The following is a 23,372-nucleotide window of genomic DNA, read 5'->3' as shown; positions in this document are numbered from 1 at the left end:
GAATGTGGGGAGAATAGAATGGGGATCAGTGAAAATGGTCACCTGCTTTGATGACATCTGCTCTTGCTAAAAGGTGTGGATTAACTGCACTGATGGAGTTGTCTCCATGCTGTAGTACTCTATATCAACGACCCTTTCAAAAGGGGCTGGGTGTGGCCTCTCACCCACATGGAGAAAGACTTGAAGGCACAACCTCAGAGGCAGAAGTTCAAGTGGTGCAGTTCCAGCAGTGACTGACTATAGAGTGAAGCACTTAGGGCTGTCTCAGAATCAGGATCAGGTTTATTATCTCTGGCACACAGTAGAATGTCAAATTTGTTGTTTTACAGCATCAGTACAGTGCAAAGACATAAAGATCTATAAATTACAAAAATAAATAGCGGAAAAATTAAGGAATAATGAGATAGTACTTATGGGTTCATAGACCGTTCAGAAATCTGATGGTAGAGGGCAGAAACTGTTCCTAAATTGTCGAGTGTGAGCCTTCAGGTTCCTGTATCTCAATATGCAAGGTCATTCTTTCTATAATAAGCATCATCCGGAAGGGCTCTTACCTTAGGAAGTGGTTCCAGGTACACTCCCAAAACCATAAATACTAGAAGCACCACTATCACCACAAAGAAACTGGCGAACTGGAAAGAAAGAAAGGACACATTATGTCACACGCTCGTTAATTAGTGATGAATGTTTGTTTTTGTCCGCTCAGTAGAAGTGAGGGTTCTGAGTTAATGGGGCGTTCCAAACATTGAAAGGATCATAAACACAAATAGAGCTACACACACACACACAAAATGCTTGAGGTACTCGGCAGATCAGACAGCTAATATGGAGGGTCTTGGCCTGAAATATTAACTGTTTATTCCCCTCCATAGATGCTGCCTGACCTGATGAGCATATTAAAAGGACCAGTTGGCTCTTGAGGTAGTGTCTGACTTCACTGCAAAACTTTAGACTAATAAAGTTCAACATAGACCAGATTGGCTTTTGAGTTATGGACTGGTGCCATTGTAGCTAATCTTGAGGTCCAACTCTTAGCTCTCTGAAAGCTGCAACACAAGCAGATAAGAGTGGTAACAAAGGTGTATGGCGTGCCTGCCTTCACTTCCGGGGCATAGTGTTTAAGAGTGAAGTCAAGTTGCAGTTATATAAAACTTGAAATGTGGTTCCAGTCACCCCATTACAGGAGGCTTTGGAGAGGCTGCAGAAGAGGTTCACCAGAATGCTGACTGGATTAAAGAGTATAAGCCATAAGGAGAGGTTGGACAAACTAGAATGTTCTCTCAGGACTGTTAGAAGATAAGGAGAGGCCTGATAGACATTTATAAAATGAAGAGAAACTTGGATAGAATATTCTTCCCCAGAGGGAAAGAAAATGTGGAATTGCCAAATACTTGGGAAGATAGCTTCAAGGGGAGAAGGAAAATTAACACAGGAAATCTTTTGCACACGGAATGGCAAGTATCCGGAACATGCTTCCATGGGAGATAGTGGAATCCAGGTACAATAGCAATGTTTAAGAAGCAGTTAGACAGGTAAAAGAACAGGCAAACAATGGAAGGATATGGATCATGTGTAGTCAGAACAGACATGGATGAACTTCAGATCTTGATGTTTCGATGATATCAGAGCAGCAGGACTAGTGTGTGTGTGTGTGTGTGTGTGTGGGGGGGGGAATTTTAAGGAGACTGTTGCTTGGAGTACTGTGTGCAACTCCGGTCACTCTTTTTGCAGAAGAGTTTACTAGCATGGATTTGAGGGAATGTGGTATGAAAAGAAGTTGAGCAAACTTGGACTGTTTCCTCTGGAGCATTGGAGACTTGATAGATGTTTAAGTTAGTATAATTTAATTTAAGTGCTAAAAGGCCCTTCTGGCTCGAAGAGCCCATGCCACCCAACTGCACCCATGTGATTGATTAATTAATCTATTAACCTGTACATCTTTGGAATGTGTGAAGAAACCAAGAGCGCCTGGAGGAAACCCACACAGTCACAGGGAGAATGTCCAAACTCCTTAGAGACGCAGGTGGAATTGAACCTGGGCTGCTGGCGCTGCAATCGCTATGCTACCATGCAACCCCGAGCTTGTAATGTTAGGCGTAGATGGGATAGAGAGTCAGAATCATTTTCCCAGGGAAGAAATGTCAAACACCAGAGGGCAGGGGCGAGAGGGGACAATTTTAAAGTGGATGAAGGGTGGAAGGGTGAAAGTGGATGTGGTGGGTGCCTGGAAACACGCTGTCAGGATTGGTGGAGAGAACAGATATGATAGTAGCACTGAAGAGGCATATACAGAGGATGAATAGGGATATGAATGATGCATAGGCAGTAAGGATTAGTGTAATTTGGCATCATTAGTTTAATTAGTTCAGTGCAATATTGTGAGTTGAAGGGCATGTTCCTATGCTGTGCTCGTCTATGTTCTACAAAAGTAACTGTTACATGGAAGGTTCTATGTTTTTGGAGTTTTCCAAACACTGAAATGACCAGATGACCCTAGAGGTAGCTTGTAAACTCTGGCAAAACTCTATACAGTGAGAGCAATCACTCTCCATGTAAAAATATTTTAACCCTCAGATCCCCTTTAAAACTCCTTCCTTTCAACCTATGGAAACCTATGGAAAAATGATCCCCCTCCCATGGCAAAAAGGATTCTGATTAGCTACACTGATTATGGATCCTAGAATTTTATACCACACAAAGTGCTGGAGGAATTCAGCGAGTCAGGGAACATCTGTGGGGAGGAATAAAGAGTTTTCAGGGTGTGACTGAAGGGAAGGAGAAAGAAATTAGAAACATTGGCTCCTTTTCCCTCTGCATAGATGCTGCCACACCCACTGAGCTCTTCCTGTATTTTATATGTGTAACTCTGGATTTCCAGCATCTGCAGAACCTCTCGTGTTTATAATTTTATATACCTCTACGAGGTAACCCCTTGACCTTCTCCACTCCAGGGAAAACAGACACAGCTTATTCAGTCTCTCATTGAAACTAAAGTCATCCAATCTAGAATTAAGGTTCATAAATCAAGGATGAAAGATCAAGGTTGAATTTGCTGAGATGTGTTGGTCAGGGTACAACATACAACAAACAACATCAATATTCAATAATGATAAGAATAAAGAACTTTCTAAAAATAAAGTTCGAGGCCAAAGTTTGGAGATGGAATAAAATGTGCGTAAATACATAAATACCAGCATGTACTCAAAATATAAACAGTATTATAAAAATGGTTTAAAATGTTTATAGTGTAGTGACCAAGGTTAAAGTCTAGGGAACACCTTAATGGTACTGGGAGACATGGTGAGAAATGCAAATGAGGGTGACATCCCACTCCACCAATCAGATTTCTTGTTTCAGTTCTGACCCCACCCGCATGCAATCTTCGTGGAGTTTCCACACTCCCCATGTGACACTGGGGTTTTTCTCCTGGTTGCTCCAGTTTTCTCGAATATTTGGAAGATGTGTGTAACAAAGCAGCTGCTGGAGGAATTCAGCCAGCTGAACATCTCCTAGATTGGGGGGGTGAAGGGGTTGAGGAAGCGGTTTTTGACATTTCAGTTCAAAACCCTGCATTTAGTCCTTATTTCTTAGTCTGGCATCCAATGTCTCCAGAGATGTGTGGGTTGGCGGGTTAATTGGTCACTGTAAACTGGCCCTCAAGTCCAGGTGAGTGGTCACCTTGTGTGAAGGTGAAGGGCATCGTGTGTAGATTAATTGATCTCTGTAACTTGGCTTCATATGTAGCTGCACACACAAAATACTGGTGGAACGCAGCAGGCCAGACAGCATCTATAGGGATGCATTTCCCCCTCCCTCTCTCAAATCTCTCACTATCTTCTTTCAGTTAGTCCTGACGAAGGGTCCCGGCCCAAAACATCGACAGTGCTTCTCCCTATAGATGCATCCTGGCCTGCTGTGTTCCACCAGCATTTTGTGTGCGTTGCTTGAATTTCCAGCATCTGCAGATTTCCTCGTGTTTGCGTTTTCAAATTCATATGTAGCTGGGTGATTTCTGAAAACTGGCCCTCGTGTGTGGATATGTGTACACTTTTAACTAGTCATAGTGTGTAGGTGATTTATCACTGTGAATTGGCCATTGTGTGTAGGTGATATATCACTGTGAATTGGCCATCGTCTGTAGGTGAGTGTAAACTGTGAACTCGCTATCGTGTGTATGTGAGAGGTCACTGCAAACTGGCCATCATGTGTAGTAAGTTCACCCTCCTGTGTAGGTGGGTGGTCAATGTAAACTGGCCCTCACATGTACCTTAGGTGTCACTGTGTTCAGGCCTTCGTGTGCAGGTGAGGATTAGAATCTGGGGAGAATTGATGGGAATGTGGGAAGAATAGAGTGGAGTTGTTTTAAATGAGAGATTGGTGATTGGTAGGCATTTGATGGGCCAAAGGGTCTTATTCCCTGTTGTTGGTCTCCATGACATCACTACTGATCTTTTTGGTCTGTTGCTTCTGTAACAATTGTTGGCAGAGGAACCTGGTGACCTACCTGTGAGCTCCCACCACCTCCTTCCACAGCCAAAGTAACTGACAGTGCACAACAGATAACATGGATGTTGAAAAATGCTCCAAAAAAGTTGCCACAGCCCAATGCGAGCATTTCCTGGAACAGAAGGGAAACGGAAGCCATTATAGCATCAGTGAAGAAATAGAAGGGTCAAAATCCAAAGAATTGTGCAACTGAACGGAAAAAGTACTGGAAGAAATTTGTATTTACTGGTACTGACTGATTGCACAAGCCAGACATTGTACTAACTGAAAATTGAAACACTCAGGGGATTTGTTGAAAGTTTTCAAATTACAAGGAGGATGGACTGGGGATGAGCATATCTGGTTTGTCAATTATTCTGCATTCTGTTATTTAATTTTTCCCTTGTACAACCTCAAAGGATTGATGTGATGAAGTGTTCTGTATGGATGCCTTGCAAACGAAGGAATTTCACTGTTTTTTATTACATGTGGCACTAATAGACCATTTTATGGGTTAATTCTGGAGAGCTGTGTGTGAATAGTCATTGAGTATATTCCTGCTTGGAGAGGGGGGTAAATTTTTGGGCATTGTGGGTTATATGAACAACTTCTTCCCTACTGCGTTCAGACTCCTGAACCAATCAGAATCAGAATGTGATTCAGAATCAGATTTATTATCACTGACAAAAGTTGTGAAATTTGTTGCTTTATAGCAGTAGTGCTATGCAATGCACTAAAATGACTATAAATTACAAGAATAATACATTTATTAATAATAATTAGGAAGTAAAGGGAGAAAAAATAGTGAGGTAGTGGTCATGGGTTGATGGCAGAAGGGAAGAAGCTATTTCTAAAATGTTTTCTTTAGTTCCTAAAAATAAGCTTCCCAGTGGTGCTCCCACATTCCCAAAACCTGAATTCTACCTCTTCTCTTATTGTCCGTTTAGTATTTCCCTTTGTAATGTTTCACATTGCACTCTCACACGTTACACTGTTGTTTCATGCTTGTTACTCTATTTATTGTTGTATTTATTATACCGGAGGCAGGGTGGAGGGAGATATGTCTCTTCCAAAGGAGGTACGAGGCACTCCTTCCCTCCCTAGCCCGCAGGTGACACTTGGGAAAGGTGTAGCACCTAGTTACCCCCTTCCCCCCTCCCCCTCCGATCAGGGTCATGTTAAGCGATGGTGGTGGATGGTTGTATGAGCAGCTGGTCCATATTACAAATCCTGGTGATACGACCACTGACACTGGGCTGACAATCTCTGAAAAGTATAGATAATTGTTGGGGTCACCCATCTTGAAGAGACACTGCTCAGCAGAGGGCAATGGCAAACCACTTCTGTGGAAAAATTTGCCAAGAACAATCATGGTCAAAAGACCATAACCCCCACATCATACGACACAGCACATAATGAAGATGATGTTTTATTATGAACATGTTTGCTCTGCAAACATGGAATTTCATTTGATCTTGGTATATAATACAATAAACTAATCTGTGATCTTTTATGGGATCAGATTGGTTGTTAATGCAAACGATGTATTCCGTTATAAATGTGAATCTTGATAGACAAGGTATGGATGTAGAAAGGTAGTGTATGTGGTGTCCAGGGAGGGGCAGCACCTCTGTGAAGGGGCAAGTTGTGTCCACTCTGGGGCAGCTCACTCTCTTTTGGTCCCTACCAGAAACTCACCTCTCACCTGTAGCTCCAAGCAGCTGTTTGCACACGACAGCAGCCACACCCCTTTGACAGGTGGGCTAAACCAGGTGAGGGTAACTGGTGGTCTCACAACCCAGTGAATTAGGAACATGTGAAGTCAGCTCCGGCGGATGGGGAGGATGAGATCTATGGTCAGATCCAATGGCCAGGAAGGCGGTTTTGTAATACTCCTTGGAGCGCAAAGGGCATGACAAGGCAAAGAAGATGTCATGGGCATCCTCTGCAACCGAGGAAGACACCAGTTTGTGACATTTGTTTGTACCACTGGACTTGTGCAACGGCTTTTCCACTTTAGAAACATCTCCCCTTTAAGTTTTCTGTCATTATCAGACAGGACGGATGACCTCCGCATCACAGATGCAGAAAGGCTGAATGCACTAATCCTTTCCTTGTTTTTAGTTTCATTTTGGGGGACTGGAGTCAATCGGCTTATACTGGATGTGCAGCGATGTAAAATTTTGAAGCTGATTTTCAAACAGCAAGATATAACCAGTTCTCCATATACCTGGCTTGCGTTTACATCATAGCCGTGCCTGGTGGCAATTGTCCTTCCTACTGCTAAGTTAATGACGTAGCCGACAATAGCAAGTGAGATAGCAGGTCCAATCATTTCACTCCATAGGCTGACACTGGGAGCTTGTGGGGCAGGCATCCTGCGAGGCACGAGAGAGAGAGAAAAAAAGTTTAACGTTAACTTACTGCTCAGAGGAAATAAAATTAGGGAGTTAGTTGATCAAAGCTGCTAAGATCCAAAATAAATTAAAGTATTGGAAAGACTCAACAGGTCAGGCAGCATCTCTGGAGAGAGAAAAAAGTTTCAGTGTTTTGGAACACTTCAACAGAACAACCACAGTGACGATATGGAAATCAGATTTTGATGTATTTTTGAATAATTTATTTTAAAGATTTTAGATGAAATATTGGATACTTTTGTTACTTCATTTATTTGGGTTGCAGGAACCACAGGCAAGGCCAGCATCTGTTGGTCATCCCTTTCTGTCCTAGAGAGTGTGGTGGTGAGTCCCTTTCTTCAGCTGTTGTGTTCCTTCTCGTGAAGGAGATTCCTCAGATCTATTGAGCAGGATGTTCCAGGATTCATACTCAGTGGCCACTTTATTAGGTACACCTGCTCTTTAATGCAAATATCGAAACAGCCAATCATGTGGCAGCAACTCAGTGCTTAAAAGCATGCGGACATGGTTGAAATGTTGCTCAGACCAAGCAGCAGAATGGAGAAGAAATGTGATCTAAGTGACTTTGACTGTGGAATGATTGTTGGTGCCAGATGGGGTGGTATGAGTATCTCAGAAACTGTAGATCTAGGATTTTCATGCACAACTGCCTGTAGAGCTTTTACAGAAAATCCAAGAAGCAGAAGTTCTGTGAGTGAAGAATGCCTTGTTAATGAGAGAGGTCAGAGGAGAATCGCCCAGCTGGATCAAGCTGACAGGAATGTCATAGTAACTCCAATAACCATGGATTTCAACAGTAGTGTGCAGAAGAGCATCTCTGAATGCACGACATGTTGAATCTTGAACCTCTTGTGCCTCTACCTCATTATTCCCTTATTTCTGCATTTTTATTGTAACTAATAGTAACTTTTACAAATTCACTCTACACTGCTGCTGCAAAACAACAAATTTCACATCATCAAAGTCAGTGATTCTGATTCTTGGCAGTTGAGCTGGTAAATGTGGTCAGGCCAGGCAGAACCTGTGGAAAGAGAAGCAGAGTTAATGTTTCAGTTAATGACTTCTTGGTTCAGTTTCTCCCTACACAGACACTGACCGACCTGCTGAGGGTTTCTAGACTTTTCATCTTTTCCAAGAGACGAAGGATCTCAATGGAGAAGTGAAACAAATCTTCCACTAACAAGATTGGCATATCACTAATTTTGCTTTTCTGCCTAATTTTTGGAAGATTGGCTTCATCAACGGGAATATTTTCTCTAACAGCACCTTGTACTCAAAATGAAAATGCTTCCTGACTTTATGCCAGATAATCAGAATCAGGGTAATTACCAGTGACATACACAGTGAGATTTGTTGTTTTTCAGCAGTGGTACAGTGCAATAATAAAATATATTTTGAACTTACAACAAGAAATCTTCAAATTAAAAATAAATAAGTAGTGCAAAAAGAGAACAAAGGTATTGAGGTGTTTTTCTTGGTCTCATGCTCTGTTCAGAAATATGATGGTGGAGGGGAGGAAGCTGTTCCTAGAATGTTAAGTGTGTATCTTCAGGTTCCTGTATCTATTCCTTGATGGTAGCAATGAGAAGAAGGCATGTCTTGGGTGCTGGGATGTCCTTAATGATGGATATCACCTTTTTGAGGCATTGCCTTTAGAAGATATCCTCAACGCTGGAGATAAGAGTGCTCATGGTGGAGCAGGCTGAGTTATAGTCCTCTGCAACCTTTTTCCAATCCAGTGCATTGGCATCTTCATACAAGGCTGTGATGCAGCCAGTCAGAATGTTCTCCACGGTATTGAGTTGTGGCTATTTGTCTGATGTGTTCTATCGTTAGGTCATGCACAATCTTTCCCCCTGGATTTTTGAGGAGAAATTTATTAGCTCCTAGATTTGTATCCAGATGCTGTGCTATCAAATCATTTCCAAACAGGATTGTATTTCCTTGTCATATATTCCAAGTGCTGAACAATAGGCTTTGAGCTTTTTCTGGTAAATGTTTCCACTTTGCTGATAATACCATCGAGTGGTTTTGTATTTATTGCAGAGGTTGGTTAAAATGTACTCCAAATGAAAGAGTACAAATTTTAACCTTGAGGATGATAAATTTTTAAAGACGCGCAAGTGGTGTCACACGGAGATAAGGCAGCCATCGAACTGCATTCTCCTCAGGGTCAATGATGACTGGCTTCCTCCCAGGTCGTGTTGGTCCATGAGCCCAAGGTGGGACCTGCCATTCCTGCCGCAAGTGAGAGGAGATAGGTGGGTGTCAGAGAAGGGGTGACATACATCTTCCACCATTAACACTGGGCTTCTGTGTACTTCCATTTGAATTGGTCCTGGGCTCTTAATGTCATCTTCCTTTCCAGTCCTGATGAAGGGTCTCAGTCCAAAACATCGACTCTTTATTCCTCTCCATAGCCACTGTCTGAAGTGCTGAGTTCCTCCAGCATGTTGTGTGTGTTACTCTGGATTCCAGCATCTGTAAAATCTCTTAGGTTTGTACATTTGAACTGTCTGCAGGAAATAGCGATTTTATGCAGTTCTAACTCACATTCCCAAAATTATTTATTATGTATTATTATTTTGTTTAACTTCTTTGTATTTGCACAATTTGTTGTCTTTTGCACACTGGTTGATTGTCTATCTTTGTGTATAGCTTTTCATTGAGTCTATTGTGTTTCTTCTTATCTAGTGTGAATGCCTACAAGAAAGGTTGCAGGAAGGCTGCAGAAGGTCTGAAACAGATTAAGAGAGTGGACAAAGAAGAGGAAGAATGGAATACAGTGTCAGGAAGTGTATGGTCATGCACTTTGGTAGAAAAATAAATGTGTATATTATTTTCTAAATGCAGAAAATTCAAAAATCTAAGGTGCAAAGGGACTTGGGAGTCCTTGTGCAGGATTCCCTAAAGGTTATTTTGCAGGCTGAGCTAATGGTGGAGAAGGCAAATATGTTGTCAGCATTAATTTCAAGAGGACTAGAATATAAAAGATATAATGTTGAGTCTTTATAAGGCACTGGTAAGGCCTCACTTGCAGTATTGTGCACAGTTTTGGATTCCTTATCAAAGGAAGGATGCGCTAACATTGAAAAGGGTACAGAGGCAATTCACGAGAATGATATCAGGAATGAAAGGGTAACCATATGAGGGCCAATTGATTGTTCTGGGCCTGTACTCACTGGATTTCAGAAGAATGGATGTGGAGAGGATATTTCCAATAATGGGGGAAGTCTAGGGCCAGAGGGCATATCCTCAGAATAGAGGACATCCATTTAGTATGGAGATGAAGAGAAATGTCTTTAGCTAGAGAGTGGTGAATCTGTGGAATTCATTGCACAGGTGGCTGTGGAGGCCAAGTCATTGGGTATATGTAAGACAGAGTTTGATAGGTTCTTGATTAGTCAGGGCATGAAGGGATATGGGGTGAATGCAGGAGACTGGGGCTAAGAGGGAATTGGATCAGCCATGATGTAATGACAGAGCAGACTTGATGGGCCAACTTGTCTAATTCTGTTCTGATATCCTATGGTCTAGGAAAATGAATCTCACAGTAGTATATGGTGACATATATATACTTTGATAATAAAATTACTTTGAACTTTTAGATGTTACATGACTTGAGTCTGGCTAATTAATTGGCTAACTGTATCTGTTGGAATTGTAATGGAATATGTGGTCTGGCCTAAGAAGAACAGATCACTTTTATCTTTTCTCTTTTACCCTTTTGTCTCCCACCATGTTTCTTTTCCCTTCTGTTCTTTGTTCTTGTAACACTGCATAAAATTATCTTTATGCTTCATTTTAACTTCCAAAGAACCTTTGGACTGCAAAAGCACCAGGATCCAACAACCATAGACGTTCTCACTCACCCTAAAGGTATCACTCCCACAACGTCGATGTTGTACTTTTTGGGCATGTGCAGCCCCCCTGAGATCGCCGTGGAAACTACAACCTAAGAGCAAAGCAAGAGCATTATTCCTTTCCCCAAACATGTCCTTTGCAGTGAAGTTATTTCTCCCTCTCCGCCGAAGGTTGACGTCAAAGTCAAATTTATTGTCATGTGCACCATTGCAGGTATGTACAGGTGTAATGAAAAGCTTACTTGCATCACAGGCACAGAGCATCATGTAAGCAATATTCACAAGAAAAAAGCACAATACTCACTGGAATGAGGGATGAAGTTATCAAGGTTTACAAAATTATAAGGGACATAGATTGCGTGAATAGGCAAAGTCTTTTATTCCGTAGCAAGGCATAGTTTATGGTGAGAGGTGTAAGACTTAAAAGTGACCCAAATTTTTCACACACAGCGATTTAAAAAAAAACAAACTCAATATTTCTGGACTAAGTTGGACTCAGTTTATCTCTGTCTGCTGACCAGCAGGGAACTTCTTCATTGTCTTGTCTCCGTGGCAACACTTGTTTAACCACCCCTCCTCCCCTCTTTCACTAACTGAAAATGGGCTTGGCTATTTTTCTTTCTGAATTCAGAAGTGAAGTATTAACATGGCTTCTGTTTCCACAGGTGCTGCTTGACCTGCTGACTGTTTTTGTTTGAAATTCCAGAGAATCTACCAAGGTTGTCTAAGTTGGTATCGACCACTTCACAAAGCCACAAAATTCAATATGTAGCTCCCTGTTTATCTTCCCAGCTGAGACCAGCATAAGCAGCACAGGCTGGTGTGTGGACACACAACAGATGGCAAATGCCAGAATCTAGAACCATGAGCTATCTTCTGGAGGAACTCAGTGAGTCAGAGAGCATCCAGCGTACTGGAGGGAAAGGAATAGTCAATGTTTCAGGTTGCATTAAGATTCAGATTGTGTCATCAGAAAATATTATAGAAACCAGCCTCCTCTCCATGACTCTCTCTGCACTTCTCACTACCTCAGTAACATCATCAAAGACCCTCCCACCCCAGACATTCTCTCTTTTACCCACCCTCATCGGGCAGGAGGGATAAAAGCCTGAAAGCACGTACAACCAGCTTCAAGGACAGCTTCTATTCCACTGTTGAACAGACCTCTTGTATGAATGGACAACACAGAAGTTAAAGAGTTTTCTTTACACCAATGATCAGGGTTCAGTTCCTGATGCTCTCTGTAAGGGGTTTGTACATTCTCCCTGTGACTGTGTGGGTTTCCACCAGTTAACCTGGTTTCCTCCCACATTCCAAAGACATACAAGTCAGTAAGGGTTTACTAATTGTGGGCAAGCTATGTTGGTATCAGAAACATGGTGGCACTTGTGGGCTGCCCCAAGCACATCCTCAGTCTGTGATGGAAACAACACATTTCACTGTAAGTTTTGACGTACATGTGACAAATAAAGCTAACTTTTATCTTTATCTTAAAGATGGACTCTGGGCCTTACAATCTACATCGCTATGACCTTGCTCTTCTTTGTCTAATTGCAATACACTCTCTCTGTAACACGTTACGCTTTACTCTCTTATTGCTTTCATCTGCACTACCTCAATGCACTGTTACAATAAAATGGTCTGCCAAAGGGTTTCGGCTCGAAACGTCAACTGTGCTTTTTTTCCCACAGATGTTGCCTGGCCTGCTGAGTTCCTCCAGCATTTTGGGTGTGTTGCTTCTTTTTCTTATGCTATCTTGGGCAATTTTGACCTGGGCTGCCTGCAGATAATGAGCAACACATTGTCAGATTGAACTGAACTGAATATGCCTAGAATCTTTTGATTTTATGTTTTATATTCTGTGTTTCTCGCTCTTTTTTGTCATTTGCATTATTTGTTTTTCTTTGCATGTGGGAAGGGGGTTTGACGTGTTTCCTTGAATGGATTCCATGGTTTTCTTTGTTTCATGGCTGTCTGTGGGGAAGACAAATCCCAGGGTTGTATACTGCATAGATACTTAGATAATAAATGTACTTTGAATCTTTAATCTGCATGGATGGCATGCAAAATAAAATTTTTCACTGTACCTCAATCCATGTGACAACAATAATAATGAAATAACAATTTATCAGTGGCTCACTAAGCCCTTATGTGTCTCCCTCAAGGATGGTTCACCCCTCATCAGCAGTTATGTGGATGTTGACAGTGATGGGTAACACTAAACAACAAAGATTTTGCTTCCTCAATACCTTTGGGTGTACCTTATGGATTTTGGGCAGCTGGCCATGAAAATCATGAAGTTTCCCTATCATGCACCATTTCTATTTTTAAATCACTGACATTTATTATTTCAATTCATATTTCAAGTCCAAATAACTGATGCCAAGATTAAGGAAGGCTTTTTTTTTTTGGTCCACAAATTAAACAGGTCATCAGTGACAGGTAATTCAAAGGACTTCTAGCGCCACCAGAGAAAATCACATGGAAGGCAATCAAGGATGTTGTTGAATATTTTCTTGGCAACTACAGAGCCCCAAGCTACTGGTGGACAACATACTCAAGCACACAAAGCCATGAATGCAACATGTCACCAAAGATTCAAATTCTGCATTCCCATTTAGATTTCTTCCCTGCAAATCTTGGCACTGACAGTGACAAACATGGTGAAAAGTTTCACCAGACATTGCTGCCATGGAGAAACAGTATCAGGCCAACTGGAATCCATCAATGCTGGCTGATTATTGTTGGGCACTTAAGTGAGAAGCCTCGGACACTGAGTACAAGTGAAAATCATCAACAAAACATTTTCAACTTAGTTGAACTGTTGCAAAACAACAGCACCATTATACAATTAAACCCATTCTGTTCAATAAAAATTAATATGTTGTTTGTCCAAATTCCTATGTGATACACGTAGTCTGAAATTATATTTGTGTTCAGCTGCAAGTGGTCTACCATAAACAATGACAAATTCTGAGGAAGCAACACTTTCAAGAACAAAGTTGTTGTCCAATGCAGTGAATAGTCATGACTGTGATTCAGTGCAAGGTTGTGGAACAGATGGAGTTGGAATGTATTACTTACAATGATGATTTCCATTGGGATGGGAAATGGAAGCTTGTGCTTAAATCTGACGTTGATCTCTTTCACGGCAAATAAGACCACACTGCTGATCAGAGCGTAAATCAGCGAAGCCACATTGGTTTTGGGAAGGTTTTTGCAGATGTCTATGAACGTCTGGTTAGAGCAAACAACAGCAAAATGAGCAATGTTAACATGGAAAACCCAATTAACAAAACACGTAGGTACTCCTTGGCAGCCAGACTTGTACTTACATATATTATTGCCAAAGGACCACTGTAGGCATGGATAGTCAGACCAAAGATATACTTCAACACTGAGATGAAGATCTGTAACCCGGCTGCCGTCATGAATCCTCTGATAAATGATTCGGAGAGGTAAATTGAAATAAAGCCAAATTGAACGAAGCCTAGACAAATCTGTTGATTAACAAGAAGAGAGATTGTCGGTAAGTGTGTCCTTTATGTAAGCAGTGAATCATGGAGTGTGAACAAGGAGAAATTCTGAACTGTCCCCCTGACCAAAGAGCTCACATCCTGATGTAATAGAGGCCATTTGGTCCTTTAGTTCAATGTTAGCTTTCAATCTCATCAATCCCATTCCTCCACACATTTCCAATTTCCTTGAGTCTATTCTTTCTGACATGCGCCAATCAACTCGACCCTGATTCTCCTTCCACTTCCTACACCAGGAATAATTTACCCACCACCCAGATCATTCCTCTTCTGCTTGTCCACCTATCGCTTGTCAGATCTTGTGTTGCTTTTTCCCCAGCCTCTTTATTCTGGCTATTTCCCCTCCATCATCTCCAGCCAGATAAAGGGTCTTGACCTGATCGTCAACTGTCCATTTCCTTGCTCAGATGCTGCTTGACCCAATATATTTTTTTCAAAATATTTTGTTTATGAGGCATCTGAGAAGCAGTAAGAAGCATATTGATGGGTCTGGAATGACGTTGAGAGCAAAATTGATAAAGAGAACAGATTTACTCCCCTTAGTCCTAAAGGGTCGGTGACAGGGTGAAGATACATCTCTACAATAGGAGGTGTAAGCGCTCCTTCTCTCCTCTAGTCTATAAGTCACCCTTGGGCAAGGCGTAGCACCTGCCTAGCATCCCCACCCCCAATCAGGGTCACGTGAAGCCATGGGAGCAGGTGGTGGATGGTCACATGAGCAGCTGGTGCATGTCACAAGTCCTGGTTATGCGAGCACTAACGTCAGGCAATCTCTGAAGAGTATTGACAATGGCTGGGGTCACCCATCTTGTAAAGACACTGCCCAGAAGAAGGTAATGGCTAACCACTTCTGTAGAAGAAATTGCCAAGATCAATCAAGGTCACGGGTGTGTCCATGGTTGCCCATGTCATTTGACATGAGACATAGTGAATGAATGAGTCCCAAAGGACATTAACAGATTAGATGATTTTATTAATGACAACCCAGTCAGTGGCTTCTGGCCCACTATCATTGATACTCGCATTTAAAAAATACTTTTAATTTTTGCCTTGGAGTGTAGGAGAATGAGGGGAGATTTGATAGAGGTATATAAAATTATAAGATAGGTAAATACAAGCAGTCTTTTCCCATTGATGTTGGCTGAGACTAGAGGTCATGGGTTAAGGGTGAAAGGTGAAATGTTTCAGTGGAACACCAGAGGGAACTTTTTCATTCACAGGGTGGTGAGAGAGTGGAACGAGCTGCCAGCGGAAGTGGTGAATGCAGATTTGATTTCAACTTTTAAGAGAAGTTTAGATAAGTACAAGAATGGGACAGGTATGAAGGGCTATAGACCAGGTGGAGGTCAATGGAACTAAGCAGGATAATAGTTTGGCTTGGAGAAGATGGGTTGTAGGGCCTGTTTCTGTGCAGTAATCCTCTATGATTCTAATTGAATTTAAATTCCCTAGTTAACATGATGGGATTCAAACTGGTGTCACTAGATTAATGGTCCGTTTCTGGAGCTGTCATACCAGCTGTTTGAACTGTAGGTTACTATACCCTCACTTTGTGGATTCAAGACTCATTTCAGATCAGAGAACCTATATCCAAGGCACTCCAGTGAGGTGACAACTTCTGACAAGCCATTAAACCGAAGCTCTCTCAATTCCCTCAGCTGATGTGAAAGGTCCCAAAGACCTTTCTTCAAAGAATGGCAGGTTGGATCAGCAAAAGGAAATAAATCAAACCGTGGCTCGACACTACAAGGTCAGGATTGGTTGAAACAACAGGACAAATTTCCCAACTTGTTTCCTACCACCTTCTGTGCCCCTCACACTTCTCTTTTTCCAATGGTCCATTCTCTTCTCCAATCAGATTCCATCTTCTTCAGCTCTGTACCTCTTCCACCGAATCCCACTTCAATCCCCCCCTACCCCACCCTCCCACCTTTCCCCTCACCTAGACTCACTTCTCACCTGCCAGCTTGTAGTTCTTCTCCCCTCCCAACTTCTTATTCTGGCTTCTACGCCCTTCCCTTCCAGTCCTGATGAAGGATCTTGGCCCAAAACATTGACTTTTGACTCCTCTTCATAGGTGCTGCCTGACCTGCTGAGTTTGTACAGGCACCAGATAGCATCCCAGAGATCAGTCAGAATGGAGACCAGGTCACTGGAGCTGCAAGTTAGTGACTCTATTACAATAAACACTTGTTTCAGGCTTCAGCCTTTCATCAGGACTCAAAATGTTGACTGCTTATTTCCTTCCACAGATGCTGCCCCAACTGCTGAGTTCCACCAGCATTTTGTGTGTAAAGAGCAACCCACTGGTTATTCAGGTGTAATTGGGCGCACAGGTTCGTCAGGCCAGGATGGCCTGTTACCATGCTGTATCTCTTAATAAAATAAACAAGTATACAAAATGCTAGAAGACTTGGCAAGTAAGACAGCTTGTATGGAGTGGAATAAACAGCGTCTATTTCCAACTCCCCTCCCCCCATAGATGCTGCTTGACCTACTGAGTTGCTCTGGCATTTTGTGTGAGTTCCTCTGGGTTTCCACCACCTGCAGAGCCTCATGTGTTTATGATCCCTAGCCTGACATGCCAGTGATTATCAGAAAGGAAAGCACAGCAGAAATCAACAGCTATATATCATAAATAGTCTCAGCATACTCCCTGTGGGTTGGTCCAAGTGATTACATAGTAACCTCCCCAAATATCCACAAGCTTATCCATGGACGATATCCATGAACTTCCAGCTGCTTTGGAGCTGAAGTAATTTGTTGTCTTTCTCCTACATTGTCCCAAAGAGCTTGTTAAATCTGTACTGCATTCCATTTTAAGTTTATCTGCCAGAGGTTCGTATGAATTCTTTACCTGTATGATAGCTGTTAAGCATGTCAGGGTTCCTGATATGTGCATGCGCTCAGCGTTCATGGCAGTGATGTCTGTCACCGTCTCATTCAGAGTTTCATTGAAGTGTTGAAATTTTTCAATTGGAGCCAGAGTTTGAACCACATTCCCGACAATGATGCTCAACACAGCAAATGTACCTGTTGGAAGCCCACACCAGATATAAAGTCATATCAAGCTGCAAAAGTATGATTTCTGACAGTCATTCATAATTTCCACAGATCTACAAGCACATGTACACTCTCCCCTGTTGGTGTTGGTATTGATTTAGTAATGCCATATGTCACAAGATACAGTGAGAATCTTAGTTTTGCATGCCATCCAGCTGATCAATTCTAAACTTCAGTACATTGAGACACTACAAGAGAAAAACAGCCAGTTCAGATTGGCAACAACATTCCTCTATGATTTCCATCAGCACAGCTGCACCACAAGGCTGTGTGCTTAGCCCCCTGTTCTACTCACTTTACACTTATGACTCTGTGGCTAAGAATAGCTCCAATACCATATTCAAGTTTGCTGACGCCATTGCCCAAATCAAATGTGGTGACAAATCAGCATACAGAAGGGAGACTGAAAATCTGGCCAAGTGGTGTCAGAACAGCAACCACTCACACAAGGTCAGCAAGACCAAGGAACTGAATAAGGATTTAGGAGAAATAAACTAGAAGTCCATGAGACATTCCTCATTGGAGGATCAGAAGTGGAAAGGGACGGCAATTTTAAATTCCTACATATTATTATCTCTGAGGGCCTGTCCTGGGCCCAGCAAATAAGTGCAATTATGAAGAAAGCACGGTAGCACCTTTACTTCCTTAGGAGTTTGCAGAGACTCAGCATGACATCTAGAACTTTGATAAACTTATATAGATGTGTGATGGAGAGTATATAGACTGACTACGTCACAGCCTGGTATGGAAACATCAATGCCCTTGCACAGAAAATCCTACAAAAATTGTTAGATATGGCCCAGTCCATCATGAGTAAAGCCCTCCCCACTACTGAACACATCTACATGAAACACTGTCGCAGGAAAGCAGCGCCCTCATCACGGACCACCACCATCCAGGTCATGCTCCCTTCTCATCAGGAGGAAGGTACAAGAGCCTCAGGACTTGCACCACCAGGTCCAGGAACAGTTGTAATCCCTCAACCATCAGACTCTTGAACCAAAGGAGATAACTTCACTCAACTTTACATGCCCCATCACTGAAATGCTCCCACAACCTATGGACTCTCTTTAAAGGTCTCTTCAACTCATGTTCTCAATATTTGTTTATTTATTATTATTATTATTGTTTCTTCTTTTTTGACCTCTGCACTCTGGTTGAATGTCCTAGTTGGGCAGAATTTCATAGATTCTGTTATAGTCATTATTCTATAGATTTGTTGAGTATATGAGAAATATACTCAATTTTCTTGAGTATACAAGAAAATGTACCTCGGGGTTGTATATGATGACCTCTATGTTCTTCAAGAACAAGATTTACTTTGACCTTTGAATTTTTAATACAGGATGTAGTGTACTGTTACAGAGGAAACAATGCAGGCAGACAATAAGGTGCAAGGGTCATGATGAGATAGATTGTGAAGATAAGTGTTCATCTTTATGATGATCTGATGAGGTCATCTGTATGATGAGATGGACTCTCCTACAATCTACCCTGTCCTGGTTTTATAGCTTATTGTCTGTTTGCTCTGTACTTTCTCTGATAACACTTCATTCTGCATTCTGTCATTGTTTTCCCCTGTACTCCCTTGAGCTACTGACGTGATGAAATAATCTGTATGAATGGCATGTAAGTTTTTTTCTGTACTTCAGCATATGTGATGATAATAGACAAGTTTAATTTAAAGTAATCATGCAAAAGGTCCTTTCAGTAGTCTTATAACAGCAGGAGTTCCCCTTGAGCCTGGCGGTGTGTGTTGTCAAGCACTTGCATCCTTTGTCTGATGGAAGTGAGCGGCTGGGGAGAAGAGAGAATGTCCAGAAAAGGAGGGGGTGGGCTTATTATGCTGGCCGATTTACAGAGGCAGCAAGAAATGCAGAGAGAACCCACGGAGGGGTGGCTGGTTTTTGTGATATGCTGAGCTGTACCCACAACCGTCTATGCAGTAGTTCCAAAGAGGCATTCCTGTAACAGCCATCTACCAGGGGTGGTGCTAGAGTCAGATATATTATGGACCTTTAGATAGGCGCAATGGAGAGCTATGTAGGGGTGATCATAGTATAGGTTACATAATCTTGGGCCGAAGGGCTTGTACTGTGCTGTAGTGTTCCATATTTATTGTGGGAGTAATGACCTGACCTCCATTGCAGTGAGTGTAGGTGGACATTCTCAGTCATCCTGTAGGTTTCCCCCGGTGCTCTGGTTTCCTCCCGTATCCCAAAAGAGTTGTGGGTTGGTAGAAGAGTTGTGTGGAATTGATTGATGTGTGTAAGAAGGCAATAGGTTACAGGGAAATGAGTGGAGGAATGAGAATGATGGGATTGAGCACGAATATAGCCTTGATGGACTATCTCCCCAGCTGTGCCAATTTCCCAAGGATCTTTCAAAACTGTAGCTATCTCTTCTTTTAATACCACCCTAAAGTTCTGGCCTTCATAACCATGAGGGGCAGCAAGTTCCAGAGAGTGACTACCCACAAAGGCAGGCAGTAACCTAAATTAAAAATCTGCCACAAATGATGACAGGGAGGTTTGTGAACCCCAGGCTCAGGGGGCAAGGTGACCTTCTTCTACTCTGCAATGACTCCACAACGGAAGATAGTTTCCTGGTGAGGGGTGACAACTATACTCAAAGACAACTTAGATTAATTTGGCGCTTATACATTGAAACATGCAGTGAAATGCATCAATTGCATCATGACCAACGCAGTTATTCAAGACATTCAGGTAAGTATCACCACACTTCCAGTGTCAACAGAGCATACCCACAACTCACTAACCCTAACCATATGCCTTTGAAATCAGAGACCCAGAGAAAAAAATACACACAGTCAGAGGGAGAATATGCACACTCCTTACAGGCAGCAGCAGGAATTGAACTCCCATTAAGTTAGAATCTTTACCTTTACTGAACAGTGATATGCAGGAGAATTTTTGGACACTATCTCTTCTGTTTCTTCACCTGAAACATTCACTTGATCTTCTCTACTAGAGCTGACTGGCTCACTGTGTCACTTTAGCATCTGCTGTTTTCATGAGCTCCTTGTTGACTCGAGAGGCCAGTGAAGGGTCTTACTGCCTACTGGCTTGACTGGTTAGTTGAGGGAATTGTAGGACATTGTGACAAAGAGTCCCATTGTCAAAATGAAGGCATTAGAAATATAAGCACAAATAAATCTCAACCAAGTTTTTGTAAAACAAGTCATAAAAGATTGACATTTTGGCAAACATGAGGTCTAAAACAATTGGATGGCTAAACATGAACAGAAAGAAGAGAGAAAGGTAAGGTGAACTAACCTGGAACCATGTGGTGTATGCTTCCAAGGAAGAAGTAAATGATAAGAGGGAAGAACGAGGAGTACAGTCCGTTCACTGGTGGAAGACTGGCAAGCAGAGCGAAGGCCATGCCTGTTAAATGAAGCACATGATACAGGAATGTTCCTTATTACTGATTATAAGCAATATAAATCACCCCTTCAGAACCACGCAAGAAAACAGGAGCTGAAGTCAGCCCCTCAAGCCTGCCCCACCATTCAATATGGCTCACTGGCCTTCATTAGAGCACAGAGCATAGGAGCTGAACAGGTTCATAAACAGTTATAACGCCTCAGCCACCAGACTCTTGAACCAAAGGGGATAACTTCACTTGCCCCAACATTCAAATGTTCCTGGAAACCAATGGACCTTTTTTCATGGACTCTTCATCGCAGGTTCTCGATATTTATTTATTTATTTATTATCATTATTTCTATCTTTTTGTATTTGCACAGGTTGTTGACTTTTGTACTTTGGTTGTTTTTTTGTCCTGTTGAGTGTGGTCTGTCATTGATTCTACTTATGATTCTTAGAGTTACTGAGTATGCCCGCAAGCAAACAAACCTCAGGGTTGCATTGTCACCTATACGTACTTTGATAATGCATTTAATTTGAACTTTTGGACTTTGAAATATTATATTGCAGTTGTACACAATGTTACTGAGGCTGCACATGGAGGATTAGAACAAAACAGAACATTACATTGCAGAACAGACCCTTTCACCCATGTGCTGACCTTTTAACCTACTCCACGATCAATCTGACCATTCCCTCCAACATAGCCTTCCATTTTACTTTCATCCATGTGCCTATCCGAGAGTCTTGTATATCTCACTAATGTACCTGCCTCTACCATCACCCCAGCAGCAAATTCTGCACGCACGCCACACTGTGTAAAATACTAACCTCTGGCATATGCACTGTGGCCATCAAACTTTACAGCTCCTCCCTCGGAGTGTCAGACACCCTGAGCCAATAGGCTGGTCCTGGACTAATTTCCACTTGGCATTATTTACTTATTATTATTTCATTATTTATGGTTTTATATTGCTATATTTCTACACTATTCTTGGTTGGTGTGACTGTAATGAAACCCAATTTCCCTCGGGATCAATAAAGTATGTCTGTCTGTATACTTCCCTCCAATCACCTTAAAATTAAAAATCCCCTCGTATTAACCATTTCCGTCCTGGGAAAAGGTCTCTGGCTGTTCACTCTATCTATGCACCTTAGCATCTGTACACCTCTATCAAGTCACCCCTCATTCTCCTTTGCTCCAGAGAGAAAAGCCCTATTCATGGAGCAAAGCAACAGAACCGAGGCGAGACAGCAAAGCCTGGGCCCAAGAGCATATCGAAGTGGCAGTGCCTGGGTCTGCAAGTGAGGAATCAGCACTGTTTGGCTGATTTAAGTGCTGGGTCAGATTGAAAAGGTCGGGGGGTTGGGGCTGGAAATGAGGAACGGGCTGGTGTTCAGCTTACTGCTCTGTGAGGTTTACTCATCTCTGAGCTGAGCTGAGGCTGTGGCCTGCAACTAATGGCTCCTGGATCAGCTGTAATTGGCTTTATGGCTGTGACCTCAATATTGTGAATTTCAGTTCTGAATGTTATTTGCTTATTTTTATTGTTTACATGATCTTTTTTACACACTGTGGATACGACAGCCTTCTGTTTTAATGGGTTCTATTGGGTTTCTTTGTTTTGCGGCTGCCTGTAAGGAGATGAATCATAAGTAAGTATATAGTATACATACTTTGATAAGAAATGTATTTTGAACTACCCTTATAAGACATGCTCTCCAATCCAGGCAGCATTCTTGCAAATATCTTCTTAATTCCATCTAAATCCATGTCCTTCCTATTATAAGGTGACAAGAACTGAACACAATACTCCAAGTGTGGTCCAATCAGGGTTTGATAGAGCTACAACATTACCTCATAGTACTTGTCTAATGAAGGCCACTACATCATACTCCTTCTTGACAACCTTAGCAACTTGCACAACAACCTTGAGGGATCTATAGATTATAGACCCATATATCTCTCCATTCCTCCATACAGCTAAGAACCCTGTATGCTACCTTTAAATTCAACCTTCCAAAGTGTATCACTTCACACTTCTCTGGGTTGAACTCCGTCTGCCACTTCACAGCCCCACTCTGCATCCTTTCGATGACTCATTGCAACCTACAACAAATTTCTACACTATCTACACCACCACCAGCCTTGTGCACAGATTTGGTTACCCTGTTTTGTAAAAGATGTCACTTAGCTGGAAAGATTACACAGAAGATTGATGAGAATGTTGTTAGCATTCGAGGATCTGCGCTACAGAGAGAGGTTGGACAGGCTATTCCTTGAAGTGTAAGACTGAGGGGATGACCTTCTAGAGGTGTATAATGTCATGAGGGGAACATAGAGCGTAAATGCACCGTCTTTTTCCCAGGGTTGGGGAATCAAAAAGCAAAGGGCATAAGATTAAGGTAAGAAGTAAAGATTTAAAAGAGGCATGAGTTCATGCAGAGGATGGTAGGCAGATGGAATTAGCTGCCAGCACACATTGTTGTGACAGACACAATAACAGCTCATAAAAAACAGCTGGGCAAATACATGAATAGGAATGGTTTAGAGCAGTTGTCCCAACCTTTTTTATACTATAGATCCCTACCATTATCTGAGGTTGGGAACCCCTGACT

The 23,372-nt window shown here is 42.1% G+C and overlaps 1 protein-coding gene across 2 annotated transcripts in view; it reads right to left on the bottom strand.

Annotated features, from left to right (window-relative positions):
- LOC132381010 (solute carrier family 26 member 9-like) overlaps positions 1–23,372 on the bottom strand; it is a 146,454-nt gene that overhangs the window by 66,347 nt on the left and 56,735 nt on the right. For both annotated transcript variants that reach the window (XM_059950088.1, XM_059950087.1), the window contains exons 4-11: positions 20,661–20,771; positions 17,159–17,334; positions 14,101–14,265; positions 13,850–14,002; positions 10,775–10,857; positions 6,716–6,863; positions 4,505–4,618; positions 555–632 (exon numbers count right to left, since the gene is read on the bottom strand). In XM_059950088.1, coding sequence (XP_059806071.1) covers positions 555–632; positions 4,505–4,618; positions 6,716–6,863; positions 10,775–10,857; positions 13,850–14,002; positions 14,101–14,265; positions 17,159–17,334; positions 20,661–20,771 — 1,028 coding nt within the window. The remainder of the gene's footprint in view (positions 1–554; positions 633–4,504; positions 4,619–6,715; positions 6,864–10,774; positions 10,858–13,849; positions 14,003–14,100; positions 14,266–17,158; positions 17,335–20,660; positions 20,772–23,372) is intronic.

Source organism: Hypanus sabinus, chromosome 25 (assembly GCF_030144855.1).
Source record: "Hypanus sabinus isolate sHypSab1 chromosome 25, sHypSab1.hap1, whole genome shotgun sequence".
In the NCBI taxonomy this organism is placed as follows: domain Eukaryota; kingdom Metazoa; phylum Chordata; class Chondrichthyes; order Myliobatiformes; family Dasyatidae; genus Hypanus; species Hypanus sabinus.
Note: the sequence above shows the minus strand (reverse complement) of the source record. Positions and strands in the feature narration are given on the sequence as shown.